We start from the raw sequence: 14467 nt of genomic DNA, 5'->3' as shown, positions 1-14467 counted from the left end.
GCTCTTTGAGGCTTCAGTATTCTTGAAAATGCCTTTCTTTGCCTTCATGCTCGAATGGTTTTTTTTCTGCTCTGGAAATTTTTCTTTGTGTGATTTCTTTGGTAATTTTCTCCCTCCCACTCTCCTGTTGTCTCTGGATGGACTGGAGCTCTCCTGGCCTTGTCCTTAGGAGGTGCATCATTTCTGTCCTTCTTGTCATCTCTGATTTTTATCAGCCAAACCTCCAAATATTTATTTAGAAAATTATTTCATCAATTTTAGCTTTAATTTCCATATTGCTGTTTTCCTAATTGCAATATCCTCTTGAATTTTGGGGGAGAATATTACATTTTTAAAGAAGTAATTTTGTATTCTTTTCATGGACAGATCTCTTTGGATTTTTAAAAGATGTGTATCCTTGATTGTAAATCTCATGTAAAGACTGATCACAAATATGTAGTGGTTCTGTGTTTTCTCCTGAGAGGACCAAGGCATAGAAAAGGCTCACTGAGCCTCTGTCCATCCATGTGGGCAGCCCTTACTAGAAGTTTTCTGGTCATCAAAATGAGGGGCAATTTGACTCTGTGGAATGAGCATCTTTTTTTGCCTAGGTTTTCTTGAGGCAGTTTATTATTATTTATATGTAGAAGGACTGTGTTTTAACACTACCCAGGATTTATTTTAATCAGTATGGTAAGACATATAGACACAGAACTGACTGTTGCTAAGAAAGAAGATTTTATTCAAAGTTTCCTAACAGCAAGAAGCATAACTCACCCCTGAGTCAGGGATACAGGGGGAAGTGCCGGATTGATTATAAGGCAAAGAAATCAAGGAAAATGTAGATAGATAGGAGCTTTTATTGTGGTTTGCCAGGGAAGGAACAGGTCAGGCAGAATAAGCAGGTTTATAATGGGCTGATTTGAATAATTTCACATCCCTGGGGTGATTAGAGCTGGTGGATAGTGACCCCCAAGTGTGAGAGCCTGATAGAATGGGAGTTGAGAGGTAGGCTCTGTATTGATTGATTTATATTTGAAAAGAGCTCTTGAAGACTTGTTTACTGTTTCTAGGAATTGACTAATCCCAGGAGGGGCAGTTCCTCCAGGTCAGCAAGGCCTCAGATGTGAAATGTCAGAAAATAGAAAAGCAAGTCATGGTTAATTTAGGTCTTTACTTTTAATCCTTTTTCCCCCTTTTAGGGGTGTGTGTATGTGTGGGTGTGCACGGGCCCGTGTGTGCATTTATCTAAGTTGTCACCGACAAGGGAGGGTCTTGGGCCACATTCATCTAAAACTTGTGCTAAATTTGCTATCTCTTTCTACCCCCACCTTCATCATTACCAGCTGTGGACCAGAGCCCCTTTGGGGTTCTGTGTCCAGCTCCCTCCTGCACCTGCAGTTTCAAACATATGGAGTACATTTGTTAATCCTCAGCAAGTATTGGGCCCCTTTGAAGAGATTGGAAGTAAAGCTTTGAACATAGAAGGTCACAATCCCTGTCCTGTGAGGTGAACGGGGAGGCCACATGCACCTATGTTCCTTATCTCCTGTGGAGATGTTGAGATTTTTCTTTTCCATCTACAGGTGTTCTCCTTAATTGATTTTAGATACCTGGGTACAAACAGGACCCCCTAGAAAGCTGCTACTGTTCTGACCAGGGGCTCAACTAATCTAAGTGCACTGAGGAATCCACAGCCTCATAGCACTGGCTCACAAAACTCCATTTTCTGATTCTAGTGCTGATGAGAGGTTTGATGCCACATTCCACACCAACGTCTTGGTGAATTCTTCTGGACATTGCCAGTATCTTCCTCCAGGTAAGACCCATTTTCTTTGTCTTCTTCCAGTTGGAAAATTTAAGCAAGTAAATTAAGCAAATATCAGCCCAGTTGATGGCCCACCTGAGGGTCAACTGGCTCTTATATGCATTCTGCTTCCTCCTCTTCCCTTCTCTCTGTGCTTTCAGGGCCCCCTCAAGACTGCCATCTTTCTCTTTTTTCTTGGAATCCTGGCTCAAGTGGTCTTTGCCAGCATGTGCCGGGTGTTCTTACTTTCTGCCATGTGCTCTGTAAAGTCAGTCCATAATTAAAGCAAGCCTTCCTTGTTGGGTAATCTCCAAGTCTCTTTTCTCCCCATAATCCAGATATTCAGGTCCTTTTGTCTCCATTTCAACATGTAAGTCAGATAAACATGCCCTTTCTTCCCTGTTTTGACCCCACAAGTCTGATATCCAAACCAGTTTTTTCTCCCTTCCAACCCACAAATCAGACAGTCAGGTCCCCTCTCCTCCACTTCAGTCCTCCACTTTCCTCGACTTCCTGTCTTGGCAGGTGTTCCAGGTGTTGGGGGAGATGGTGGGAGTGCTGCATGGTGTATTGAGTTCATGCATTCAAGAGCACTCAAGGGTTAGATGTTAGGCTCAGTGCTTTCTAGGGAGCTCATTACTGACTTGTTCCTGAACTAGTTTTTTTTTTTTTTTTTTCCTTTTCAGCTTTCTCATGATGAGACACTTTCTGGGATTGACCTCCACCCCCCATCCCCAAACCCATTATTTCTTGGGACTTATAGGGCCCTAGGCTGTTCATTGAGTTATCCACAGCTTGGTAAATTCAGATTTTTGGCCTTGAGGCACAATGTGGATTGTTTTAGCATATGAATATTAACCAATCTTGGGTTTAGCTTTTAGAACTTTTTTTTTTAACATATTCTTTTCAAGGATTTTCTCGTATACTAACTGTCTGGTTTACTTAACTGCCTACTCAAAAGGAACCTGCAATTATCTCACTACCATCGTGCACACACTCACACCACCCACACACAACCACAGACACATCACATATTCTCACATTACACACACAGACACACACACACACATACACCCCTTCAACAGTCTGTCTTACTCATTCCACTGCACACAGCAAAGTCAGCTTTGCTTTTTGGGTTGTTGTTTACATGCTCTTTCTGTCAGCTGATGATAAACATCCTCTAGACAGAATCTGTGTTTGCTCACCTTAGAATCCTTGGCTCCTCAACCATGTGTGGCCCATGTGAATGGATGAGTGACTGAATCTATCAAAGACATACACCTCCCTATAATATTTGTATAGATTGAAGAAATCTAGCTTTTCAGGTTTTCTGTCTTAACACAACTGTTCTTGGGAAATTCCCCCCATTTTTACTACCCCAGCCTTTCCTTCTGACAGTGGGTCCTCTGTAGACCGGCTGTGGAATGCCTTCCAGCACATCTGAGTTCCTTTTCACCAGGCCTTCAAGTTATAGCTTCTGTTATGAGTGCCATTATAAGGGCCATTTTGGAAGATGGTGTCCAGTAGTCTCCAGGGTAGAGGAATATGTTGCTGCAAATTGTTCTTAGGACTGAGTTTATCTTCAGCTACCAGGGCAACACTCTGGACCCTCAAATCCTCTGAACGCAACAGACTCTGTGAGACTCCATCCTATGACCCTTCCTCAGTGGCCCTGGGAGTCTGGTCAGGATGGGACACATTGTGTTGTGACCTGGGACAATGCCTTACACTGGAAGGAAGGGTACAGAACTCCCTGTGCCTTGGGGTCATGTAGGGCTGGTTCTGGGACACTGCTCTGCCCCTGCTTAGTGATGCTTAGTGTTACATGGGTATAAAAGAGTGTTTTGGGTGTAGGTTTTGAAATAGAGACTTGATTATAACGTGACTTTTCCTGCTTCATTTTATGCATTTATTTTTAACAGCTTTATGGAGGTAGAATTTACATATCATACATTTTAAGTGCATGATTCAATGATTTTTAGTAAATTTAGAGTTGTGCAACCATTACCACAATCCCATTTTAGAGCATTCCCTTCACTCCACAAAGATCCCTTTTGCCTATTTGCAGTTAATCCCCACTCCCACAGCCAGCCCCAGGCAACCACAGATCTGTTTTCTGTGTCTTTCTTGGATTTTTTTCATAGAAATGGAATTGTATAGTTATAGAATGTTTTAACTTGCAAATAGTCTGGGTTTGGGGGAATCCACACTACTAATGGAAGGGGAGTGTCAGTTAAGACTTCCAGATTCCTATAAACATTTGAAATAATGCTGCAAATCATGTTTAGAGGACCTTGAGGGGGCAAATAATTTATTATCTGTTCACAACTTGGCTGTGAGGTGAAGTCTGGGTTTTCAAGGCACTTTGAATCCCTGCCTCCCTATGGTCTTTATTTAACTCGATAGTTGACATTTACAGAGTACCTGCCTTTCCCCACCAGCAGTGGGACACTTAAGCCATTCATGCCTTCTAGTGTTGCTCAATCTTCTCTGAGCAGGGAAGAGAACAGGGCATAAAAATAAAAACTAGAATGAGTTTATCTGATTTCATCTTCATGACCTTCTGGGAAATTCACTTTCAACTTACCAGAGCCTGAACTTCCTCTTTCAGTGGAAACCCTTCCTTGTATTCAAACACTTTCTCTTGGGCTTACACCTGTCAGGTTTTGTTGTATTTTTGTTTTTTTTTAATTGTAGATGGACACAATATCTTTACTTATTTATTTTTATGTGGTACTGAAATCGAACCCAGTGCTTCATATAAGCTAGGCAAGCACTCTACCACTGAGCCATAACCCCAGCCTGTTGTTCTATTCTTGATCTAGAATCCTCCACATTTATTTCTAGATAACCACATATTTTCCCAATTGGTTAGCTAAATAAAATGCCTTCCCAGACCAAACATACCCACACAGAAATACATGCCCCCATACTTTAGATTCTTGAGCATTTTTATTAATTCCTTTGAGGGTTTTTTTTTATAATGTTCTTTATTTTTCTCCTACTATTGAGTCTGATGCACAGAGCAAACACAGGTTTATAAAACTAATTTCTTTGCACAAAAAGCCCTGAGAAGTCTTCTTCAACAGAAGCTGTCATGGTTTTTGAATTTCAAAAGACAGTGAAGCCTTAGGTGAGCTGCTTGTCTAGAGGTTTGCAAGATAGATTGATAGATCAATAGATTGATCAATTGATAGATAGATAAAATATATACAATTTTTTATGGGTAGGTTTAGAAGCAGTTTGAAGGTGCAACATGGTCTAGAGGGACTGCTGTGTATTTTGAGTCCATCTCAGTTGTCTTCCACTTCAGCCTTCTGGTTGTTTCCATCACCAACACAGGCATATTCAAGAGCTCCTGCTATATTGATGTGCGCTGGTTCCCCTTTGATGTGCAGCATTGCAAACTGAAGTTTGGATCCTGGTCTTATGGAGGGTGGTCCTTGGACCTGCAGATGCAGGACGCAGATATCAGTGGCTATATCCCCAACGGAGAATGGGATCTCGTGGGTAAGCCCAGCAAAGACACAAGACTTGCAGCCTGGGGGAAAAAAAAAAACTGCTTTCTTCCTGTTGAAGTTTAAAAGTTAGGGATTTTCCACTGACCTTTCCAGTGTGAGCATTTTTTGAACTCTGCAGCATTCTTCATCATTTACTGAGAGCTATAGGATGAGAAACCAACAACAATGAGTAAATCTAACACTTTCAGGAGGAATTTGCAGCTTGGTGAGGACATGTTTAAACAAGTCAGTGCTGGTGACATCTTCAAGTCCATGCCATTGCTAAAATATGATTGCACAGCAACTTTCAATCAACAGTGTGAATGTCATAAATGAGGTTCAGATAAAGTAAAAACAGTTTTATTCAGGAGCAAAACACATTTACAAATATTGGGAAATGGGTTTGGCTACACACTGAACAAGTCTGCTTAGGGATAGTTGAGCTTGGGGTTTATAACAAGAAGTGGGTATAAAAGCTTAGCATTTGGGGAAAAAGATCAACAAGATTGAGGCAATTCTGGTAGTTGGAAATGGATGCAAATCAGGGTGATCATAAATTTCATAGTCCATTGGATTGTCCAGCTCAGGAGGCAAACTGGTCATTGTAGCATTCCTTACATCTTGCAAGGAATTGTTAGATTCTGAAAAAATTGTTCCTTCTGTAAGATTCAGTTCTCAACATGAAATTTATCTTGCAATCTACCCCATCAGCAAATCTCTAAGACTCAGAAAAACATTTTTTTTTACTACTCTGCAGTCATTTTCACTTTTATTTTATCAACAGCCATTTAAAATGGAAAAGCAATGTAGTTAAGATTCACTTAACACTGAATATGCATTCTGAAATGCTTTGTTGCATGATTTTGTCATTATGCAAGCATCATACACTGTACATACACAAACTGAGACAGCTATAGTTCAGTAGGTGATATAAAACTGAAGCACATTTTTTATCAATTTCTTTTTTATTTGTTTGCTTTTTGGTGCTGGGGAATAAAACCCAGGGCCTCATGAAAGCCAAATGGATACTCTACCACTGAGCCACATCCCCAGATTCACTTGTTTCATCTCTCACAGAAGCATCATTATGTGGCTCATGACTATAATTACTTTTATAATGATAAAAATTGAAAGTGCATCATTTATTCTTATGTACTTTTATGTACTTATAATCCTTCAAAAGAATATTTACCCATTTGCTTAAGTATCACTGAGATACCTTAAAAAAATTTTATAACAAACCAGCAAGGGTTTGTTCAAACATCAGTTACCAAGATTTTTAGCACTTAGCAAACTCCAGGGCTATGCTCGTGTTTGGTATATACATGGAAACAAACACAGTAATTATGTTTTCAAATGATAGTTCCTTTTCTCCTCCTCCCCATGCAGGAATTCCAGGCAAAAGGAGTGAGAAGTTTTATGAGTGCTGCAAAGAGCCATACCCGGATGTCACCTACACGGTAACCATGCGCCGCAGGACACTCTACTATGGCCTTAATCTGCTCATCCCCTGTGTGCTCATCTCAGCTCTGGCCCTGCTAGTGTTCTTGCTCCCTGCAGACTCTGGGGAGAAAATCTCCCTTGGTAAGTGCCCATATCTTTGGCAAGAGTCTGAGACTGGAGGCCCTTTCTTTAGGTCAGCTTTGTAGGGTTCACTGTGGATGGTACAGGGATGTATTTTGGGGTCCCAAGGGCCTGCCTGACTTATTCTTCATGAACCTCTTAGACCAAAGCAGCTCCAGAGTATCATAGGCTCCTGATTTGTGCTCCAAACTGGATGGATGTACCCTCCTGAGAATAACACAGGATCCTGGAATCCTCTGATCCTACAAAGAGTATGGATTCACCCATGGAGGGACCAGCTAGTTTGATTATGCCCGGAAGTGCCTGTGCTTTTTCTCTATGGTGGCAACAAGTCAGCCTTCATTGTGGACAGGGAAGAGTTTAGCTCAGTTTCAGCTTGCATTTGTCTATTGTTGTATGCAGCATAATTCCTTACAGTTGCTTCCATATGAAGATAAGTAAAGTAAAACTTTGAATGGTGAAATGACTTTTTAAATATCTCAAAGAATTTCTCAGTATCTCAGTCCATCAATCACAAACATTTCACCTTCTGAGTACAAGGTTTAGAACATTACATAACTTATCTAAGATCACACAGCTAGTAAATGGCAGAGTCAAAACCTGAAACCAGGCCTTCTGACGACAAGGTTTCTTTTTCCCGCTGTGTGGAGGTACCTCTCAATAATATTGCGGTAAAGAAACTGACAGATAATTGTTCTGTGTTGATTCCTCCAAATTTCTGATTCCAAAACTTGTCTTTGTCAGAGATTCTTTTGGGACTTTGACAGGTGATAGAGACTTTCCTCCAGAAAAACATTTAAATGCCCATATGTAAGAAACCATCTGTCCCAAAGCCTTTCCCCAGCAACTCCTTAATTCTTTGAAACTCAGGTTAGATGACCCGATTACTGGTAGAGGGAATTTAGAACTTGTTGCCTGTTTTGTCTAAGGATCTTCTGTGTGTTTGTTTTAGGGATCACAGTTTTACTGTCTCTAACTGTCTTCATGCTGCTTGTAGCAGAGATTATGCCTGCAACATCTGATTCAGTGCCATTGATAGGTAAGTCAAGAGTCAGGCTCCTTTCTAGAACTACAGATTTAGAGAGTCCCTAGCATTTCCCAGTAGATGCAAAGAGTAGAAATGTGTCCTTCATGCCCTGAAGAGTTGTATTGCTCCCTCATCTATTGCCTCTGTTCACTTGGGCCCAAATAGTGGGAAGAGGATATTCAACTTTGTGGTTAGGCTTTAAGTTACTGAAATGGCTAGGAGTGGTGGTGTGCCACTGTGGTGCTAGTACTCAGGAGGCTGAGGCAAGAGGATCACTTGAACCTAAGAGTTCAAAACCAACCAGGGCAACATAGTGAGACTCCCATCTCAAAGAAAAAAACATGCAAAATTGCCTATTATACCATAATTCTCCCACTTATTCTTGCTTTGAGGTCAAAGATTTTATCATTAGAGATTCATTATTTTAGTTGAGACCTTGTTTGTCTACAAATCTTTTGTTACAAAGGGAGAAACATACAATTTAACTCTTAGTCATTGTTTCCAGGAATAACTCAGGGTCTCCATATAATAAGTATTTGGGGGAAATATATGTTTTGTCCAAGACAGGTATGAGGCATGACCTTCTGCTCGGGGAGGAATGACAGGTGCTTTGCACCTTCCTGTGTGGAAATAAATGGAACCATACAAAAGGATACCCAGTCTAGTGGTTAGAATTTGATACTCTCACTACTGCAGCTGGGGTTCTATTCCTTGTCCGGGAAACAAATCCTCCAATTCAGTTGTGAGGCTGCAAAGCAGCATTCTGCCAGCACCTATTAGGTTTATTATGGGAGGTGCCACTCCTATACAGTGATGGGAAGTCAGGTCTTTGGGTTCTAGGCTGCCTGCTTCCCACCAGGGGTGTGGGCAGTGGACTATAGGCCTGGCCCAGACAGCCAGTCACTGACAGTAAGAGAGTGAGGTCTGCACACTCCTCCTGTGACTTTCAGTGCTCCTGGGTCCTCAGGTCTCACCCTGTGTCTGTTCTCTTCACAGCCCAGTACTTTGCCAGCACCATGATCATTGTGGGCCTCTCTGTTGTGGTGACAGTGATTGTGCTGCAATATCACCACCATGACCCTGATGGGGGCAAGATGCCTAAGTGGGTATGTTCCTCTCACTCTCATGGAGTTAGAGCCCCTCCCTAAAGCAGAGTCTTCATATGGTTTATCTGTTTTAAAAACCAGCCCCCAAATTAGCACTCCAAAACAAACGGGTCTGTTTTTCATATGACTTCACCTCTCTGACTTCAACCTCTTTTCAGAGAGTGTAGTTATGGTGAGTGTGCCTCTTAGTATCCATCCTATGACAGTGTTTTAACCTGACATCCCAGAGCATGGCTCACATACTGGCTGCCTGTGTATTTTGCTAACAGAGTGTTTCTAAAAACTATTCTTTTGCATGGACAAATTGGAGAATTTTGCAACAGTAGAAAGCAACTGATGACACAGACACTTAGCAACACAGTTAGGGCTTCACAACAGAATGAGCTATACAAAAACATAGCTACCCTTCCATATCTGCAGAAAATTGATTTCAGGATTGCCTGTACATACCAAAATCTTTTAGATTTTGTTTAGAGAATAATGGAAAAACAAGTCTGTACATGTTTAGTACAGATGCAGTTATTTTCTTAATGTTGGTCAAATCCATGGATATGGAACCTGCAGATATAAAGGGCCCAAGTGTACATACACTTAATACACATAGAAACATAATCTAACGGAAACCCTATAATGTAAAGGTAGATAGGTTACTAGTAGAGAAAGGAAAGGGGATGGAAAAAAAAATGGAATAACTTGATTAGAACTGAGCCAGCGCCAGGAGTTTCCCCATGTCACCAGAACAAAACCTGAGTTTTCACTTCCCATGCTCATGTGGACCCTGCAGACCTTCCTGGTCTTCCTGTCCAGAGTGTTTAGTCTAGGATGGAAAAATCTCTTCTATCCCCAAAGGAACCTGTCTTTAGAGACCCATTAGTTTGTATTTAAGCCCAGAAGACAGTCTAGGAATCACCACCATGCTAAATGTAGCATAAAGTATGAGATGCATTTATATACTCTCCAGGAACAGAAAGTTTCTGGGCTTTCTAAGAACATTCAATGTGCAGTAGTTCATAGTTGCCTACAAGTTAACTAAGGGAAGATCACTTTTTAAAAATATTGGGCTTGCAAATTTACTGTTTCCCCTCAAGTTCCTTTTCATGTACACTCTTCTCATATACTTAGTAAAAACTCACCTGTAACTTATAGTGCCAACAGCAGTGTCACTCAACCTAAAATGATGATGCCTCCTGCACAGGTCACATTGCTACCATATGTGAGACTTGTTTTGAGAAGTGCCCACCCCCTTTAAAAAATGGGATACATTTGCACGTATGCAACTACATTCTCATCTGACTTTCTCATATATTTGACACACTTGGACAAGATGCCAGGACAGATATGAGAGTAGACTTCTAGTTTATTTTTTGTCTGTCTGTCTGTCCTTCTTTCTGTTTGAAGCAGATGATACATTTAGATACATTTTCCTGTTTCAAAAGTGTACATCATATTAACACTATACCTAAGAAAATTGAGCTCCTATTCCCACCCTTCACCCTGCTCCCACCACCAATATTGAAACATTTAAATGAATTTCTTCTTTTTTCCTTTTAGTGTTTGTTTATGAAAATATGAACACTTATTTCTTATTAGTTATTCAACTGATATGGAGATAAGGGAATGAAACACAGATGCAAAACCATTTTTAATAACCTGATAGCACTATGCTCTTTTGAAAAATCTTAATTAAAAGCATATGCTAATTTTTCACCTCTTAGCATAAGAGCTTGTTAAAACCAATTGGCTACAAATGAAATATAAAGTGTATACATTTCATTTTTATATAGCATACTACATTTTTCTTTTCTTCCATGTGTTTTTAAAACATAAACAGCCTCCAAGGGACTCTTACAATGATCTGTTGCTATGAAGATGATACTGCTGAGTGCAGTGGCATTATGTGACATTTGCACAGTCAGAAACAAAACTATAACCTAACAGAAGAGGTCACGAGCACAGTTTGATAAGTGCCAAGAGGATAATTTCATCTTTGGAGATGCTTTGGCCTTGAAAGCTAATAATTCAGGCCATGGAATTAAAAATAGACTTGGCAATGTGGATCATATTAGCTGGATTTGTGCCTCAGGGGATGTGCAGATTCAGTCATGGCTGGAAAAGTGCCTGACCCTGCTTGGCTCTCATGTGCACAGTTGCATCTGGGTATAGTTGCACTCCCTGTCGGACACCTTCCCTCAAGGTCTGGTGAAGACTTTGTGGTATTTCCAAGAAGGAGTTGGGCTAAGTCACTGGAACTCTGAAAGAGCATGTAGTCTCTGACTGATGAAGCTACAGAGGTCTAGGTACATTACCTGGTGTAACCACTTGCTTGTTGTATGACCTTGAGCCAATTAATTAGCATCTTGGAGCTTCATTTTATCTGTGTGTAAAATGGGAGAATTAAGCTCACTTCCTAGAGCTCTTAATGGCCCAAGTGAGATGACATGTCTCTTGAGGGCCAAATTCACCCTAGATGTTTTCACAGAGGTTTATGTTTTTCTCCTCGGCACAGATGGTGAAAAACACTCCAGGGTCAGGAGACCCAGCCTTCCTAGGATATAGAGTGCCACCTACTGTGGAAAGCACACTGTGAAATGAAGGCCTATCTTTGAAGCTATAGTGAAAATTATTTTAGTGTTTCTTCTTCTTCTTTTTTTTTTTTTAATTCATTCCCTGCCCCCAGATCTTGTTTGCTTCAGTCACCGTTGATAAGATACCATAAAAATGAATGTCAGGAAAGACTGCCCTGCAGATATGAGCTTCACAACTTACCATCTCTATCTACATGGAGATAGACCTGCTAGGTTGCTGATGAAATTTTCCCATACTCAAAAAATGAAATAGGTATCTGGATGATTTTAGGAAAAGAGCTCCCTTTTTATACACTTATCTAGGAAAACTTACAAAAATTATATAGTTATCTAGAGATGCCTACAAAAATGCTTTCTTTTTTTTTCTTATTTTGGGACATTAGCTGTCTCCCCTCTTTCCAAGAGAGTTAAAAATAATATAAACTCACATGGTAATTTTTCACAAGCTTCTTCAGGCACATTGGTACCAAGTGTGTATAATACACTTGAGCCAGAGTTTGGCAAACTGAGACCCAGCTGGTCAAATTTAGCCCACAAACTTTTTAAAATACAGTGTTATTAGAAAATAGTTATACTCATCTGTTTACATCCTTTCTATGTTTGTTACTTAGTAAGCTGAGTAGTCGCAACAGAGATCTGTGGCCTGCAGATCTAAAAATGTACCATCTGTCTCTTTATAGAAAGTTTGCCAACTCTGCTTTCAACTTTCAATATAAGTACTTTCCCAGACATCCTTTTATTTGGTGTTCACTGTAGCCTAAGGGATCCTAAGATGAGGGGCTCTATGACTTCCTTGGTCCACAGCACATTGGTGTCTCAGGAATTTTTCCACAGAGCTCCTAGACCTGAGGAAATATTCCCCAACAGTGTCTTTATTACATAGGTTGAAACAATTTAGCTTTTATGTCTTAACATCATGAGAGCACCTATAGGGTACGTTCAGCACATCCTCTTGAGTCTTGGGATTAGATTGGAAACCACTGTCTTCAGTTTTTTGTTTCACATTGGAACTTGATTTTTTTTTTCAGGGCAACTTGGAAAACCAGTGTTGCAAAGATATAATGTCATCACGAGATGTGACCATCTAATGTTGAAAGCCTGAACTATTTCAAATCAGTGGTCCTTGTGTTCAAGGGCTGTCCTTGAATGTTAAAATCTCCCAGTGCCTCTGTGATTTACAGTGGTCTTCCAGGGTGCCTTACACACAGTATGGGAGATAGAGGATTAGATCTGAAGGACCTCGGTTACAGATGTGTTAAGATCAGAGAGGGAAAGTGACTTTTGTTGTTTACCTATCCCAGAGGTATTCTTACCAAGCCAGGCCTCCTCTGACAAGGCTGTCTTCTTAAAGAATGCAGCATGTGTGCCCACCCCAGGGAAAAAATCAGCTCATAACCAGGGTGATAAACCTGTTATAGCTTTTATTCTCACTTCATGTTTGACTAACAGTTGTTAGGCTTTGGCACTGCTTGCCCGTATAGAATCATTGGGGAGGTGATGAAACGTGTTAGCTCCAGGATCAACAAAGTCAGGCCTGTTATGTAGGATCACAGTGCTGTCAGGATCAGTTAATATCCACTTCTTGGCCTCTCTTAACATTCTCTTGTCCCCCCAGACCAGAGTCATTCTTCTTAACTGGTGTGCATGGTTCCTGCGCATGAAGAGGCCCGGGGAAGACAAGGTCCGCCCAGCTTGCCAGCACAAGCAGCGACGCTGCAGCCTGGCCAGTGTGGAGTTGAGTGCGAGTGCAGGGCCTCCTACCAGCAACGGGAACCTTCTGTATATCGGCTTCCGAGGCCTGGAGGGCATGCACTGCGCCCCGACCCCTGACTCTGGGGTTGTGTGTGGCCGCATGGCTTGTTCCCCTACACATGATGAGCACCTTCTGCATGGTGGACAGCCCTCAGAGGGGGACCCAGACCTGGCCAAGATCCTGGAGGAGGTCCGCTACATTGCCAACCGCTTCCGCTGCCAGGATGAGAGTGAGGCTGTCTGTAGTGAGTGGAAGTTTGCAGCCTGCGTGGTGGACCGCCTGTGCCTCATGGCCTTCTCAGTCTTTACCATCATCTGCACCATTGGCATCCTCATGTCAGCTCCAAACTTCGTGGAGGCTGTGTCCAAAGACTTTGCATAACATCACCCAGTTCTATACACATAGGAAATGCACAGATAGGCATAGTGGTTGTTGGTGAGAATTCTGTGTGGTAAACTCACAGCAGCATTAAATGTGACAACACCGATGTATCCTTTGTGGCTGTCAATCCTGATGGTTACAGTTTCCTTGTTACCTTCAGTAATAGGATCTTAGTATTTTTCTGTTTGATATCTTATGCATACCATTGGCACATCATTATGTTCAGCAGGGCCACTGTACAGTCATTTTGCCCATTTGTTCTCTTTCTAGAGAGCCAGTTAGAGAGATCTTTGTGGCTCCAGACTGCCAGGGTAGGCCTGTACAGTTGGTTTTGCATGCTTGCATGTCACTTGCCATAAGGCCCACATAAAAATTCAACGTGTGCTTTTGCCTGTGTACAAACCTAGATTAAAACTAATGATAATAAACCACTCACTAAATACATTCTAATAATTGACTTGTGAAAGAAAAAAAAAAACTAAAACCTATCTGCTGGCTTTTCTGTAGTTCAACTATATATTTTTTCTCTACCGATGACAATCGGTAGAGAGAAACAGTTGTATGCTGTTTATAGAAGAGAGTGAGACAGACACTGTTTGTGTGTGTATGTGTGTGTTTCTTGTAAACTATGTTTATACCAGCTGACTAATTTTTACAAACCTATTCTTTTGAGAAAAATCAGAGGGAATCAAGTTTGTGTCAATTCCAATATAGGACCAGACCCAGTCAAGTGTGCATGAGAGGC

General features: G+C 41.2%; 1 protein-coding gene across 2 annotated transcripts in view; it reads left to right on the top strand.

The window, feature by feature from the left end:
- Positions 1-13722, top strand: part of CHRNA7 (cholinergic receptor nicotinic alpha 7 subunit) — a gene marked incomplete at its 3' end in the record, with an annotated part of 106801 nt that extends 93079 nt beyond the window's left edge. For both annotated transcript variants that reach the window (XM_081293282.1, XM_081293281.1), the window contains exons 5-10: positions 1719-1798; positions 5129-5296; positions 6676-6870; positions 7823-7909; positions 8894-9003; positions 13204-13722. In XM_081293282.1, coding sequence (XP_081149408.1) covers positions 1719-1798; positions 5129-5296; positions 6676-6870; positions 7823-7909; positions 8894-9003; positions 13204-13722 — 1159 coding nt within the window. The remainder of the gene's footprint in view (positions 1-1718; positions 1799-5128; positions 5297-6675; positions 6871-7822; positions 7910-8893; positions 9004-13203) is intronic.
- Positions 13723-14467: the final 745 nt, after the last annotated feature.

This window comes from Spermophilus citellus, assembly GCF_964194105.1.
Source record: "Spermophilus citellus genome assembly, chromosome: 4".
NCBI classification, from domain to species: Eukaryota; Metazoa; Chordata; class Mammalia; order Rodentia; family Sciuridae; genus Spermophilus; species Spermophilus citellus.
Note: the sequence above shows the minus strand (reverse complement) of the source record. Positions and strands in the feature narration are given on the sequence as shown.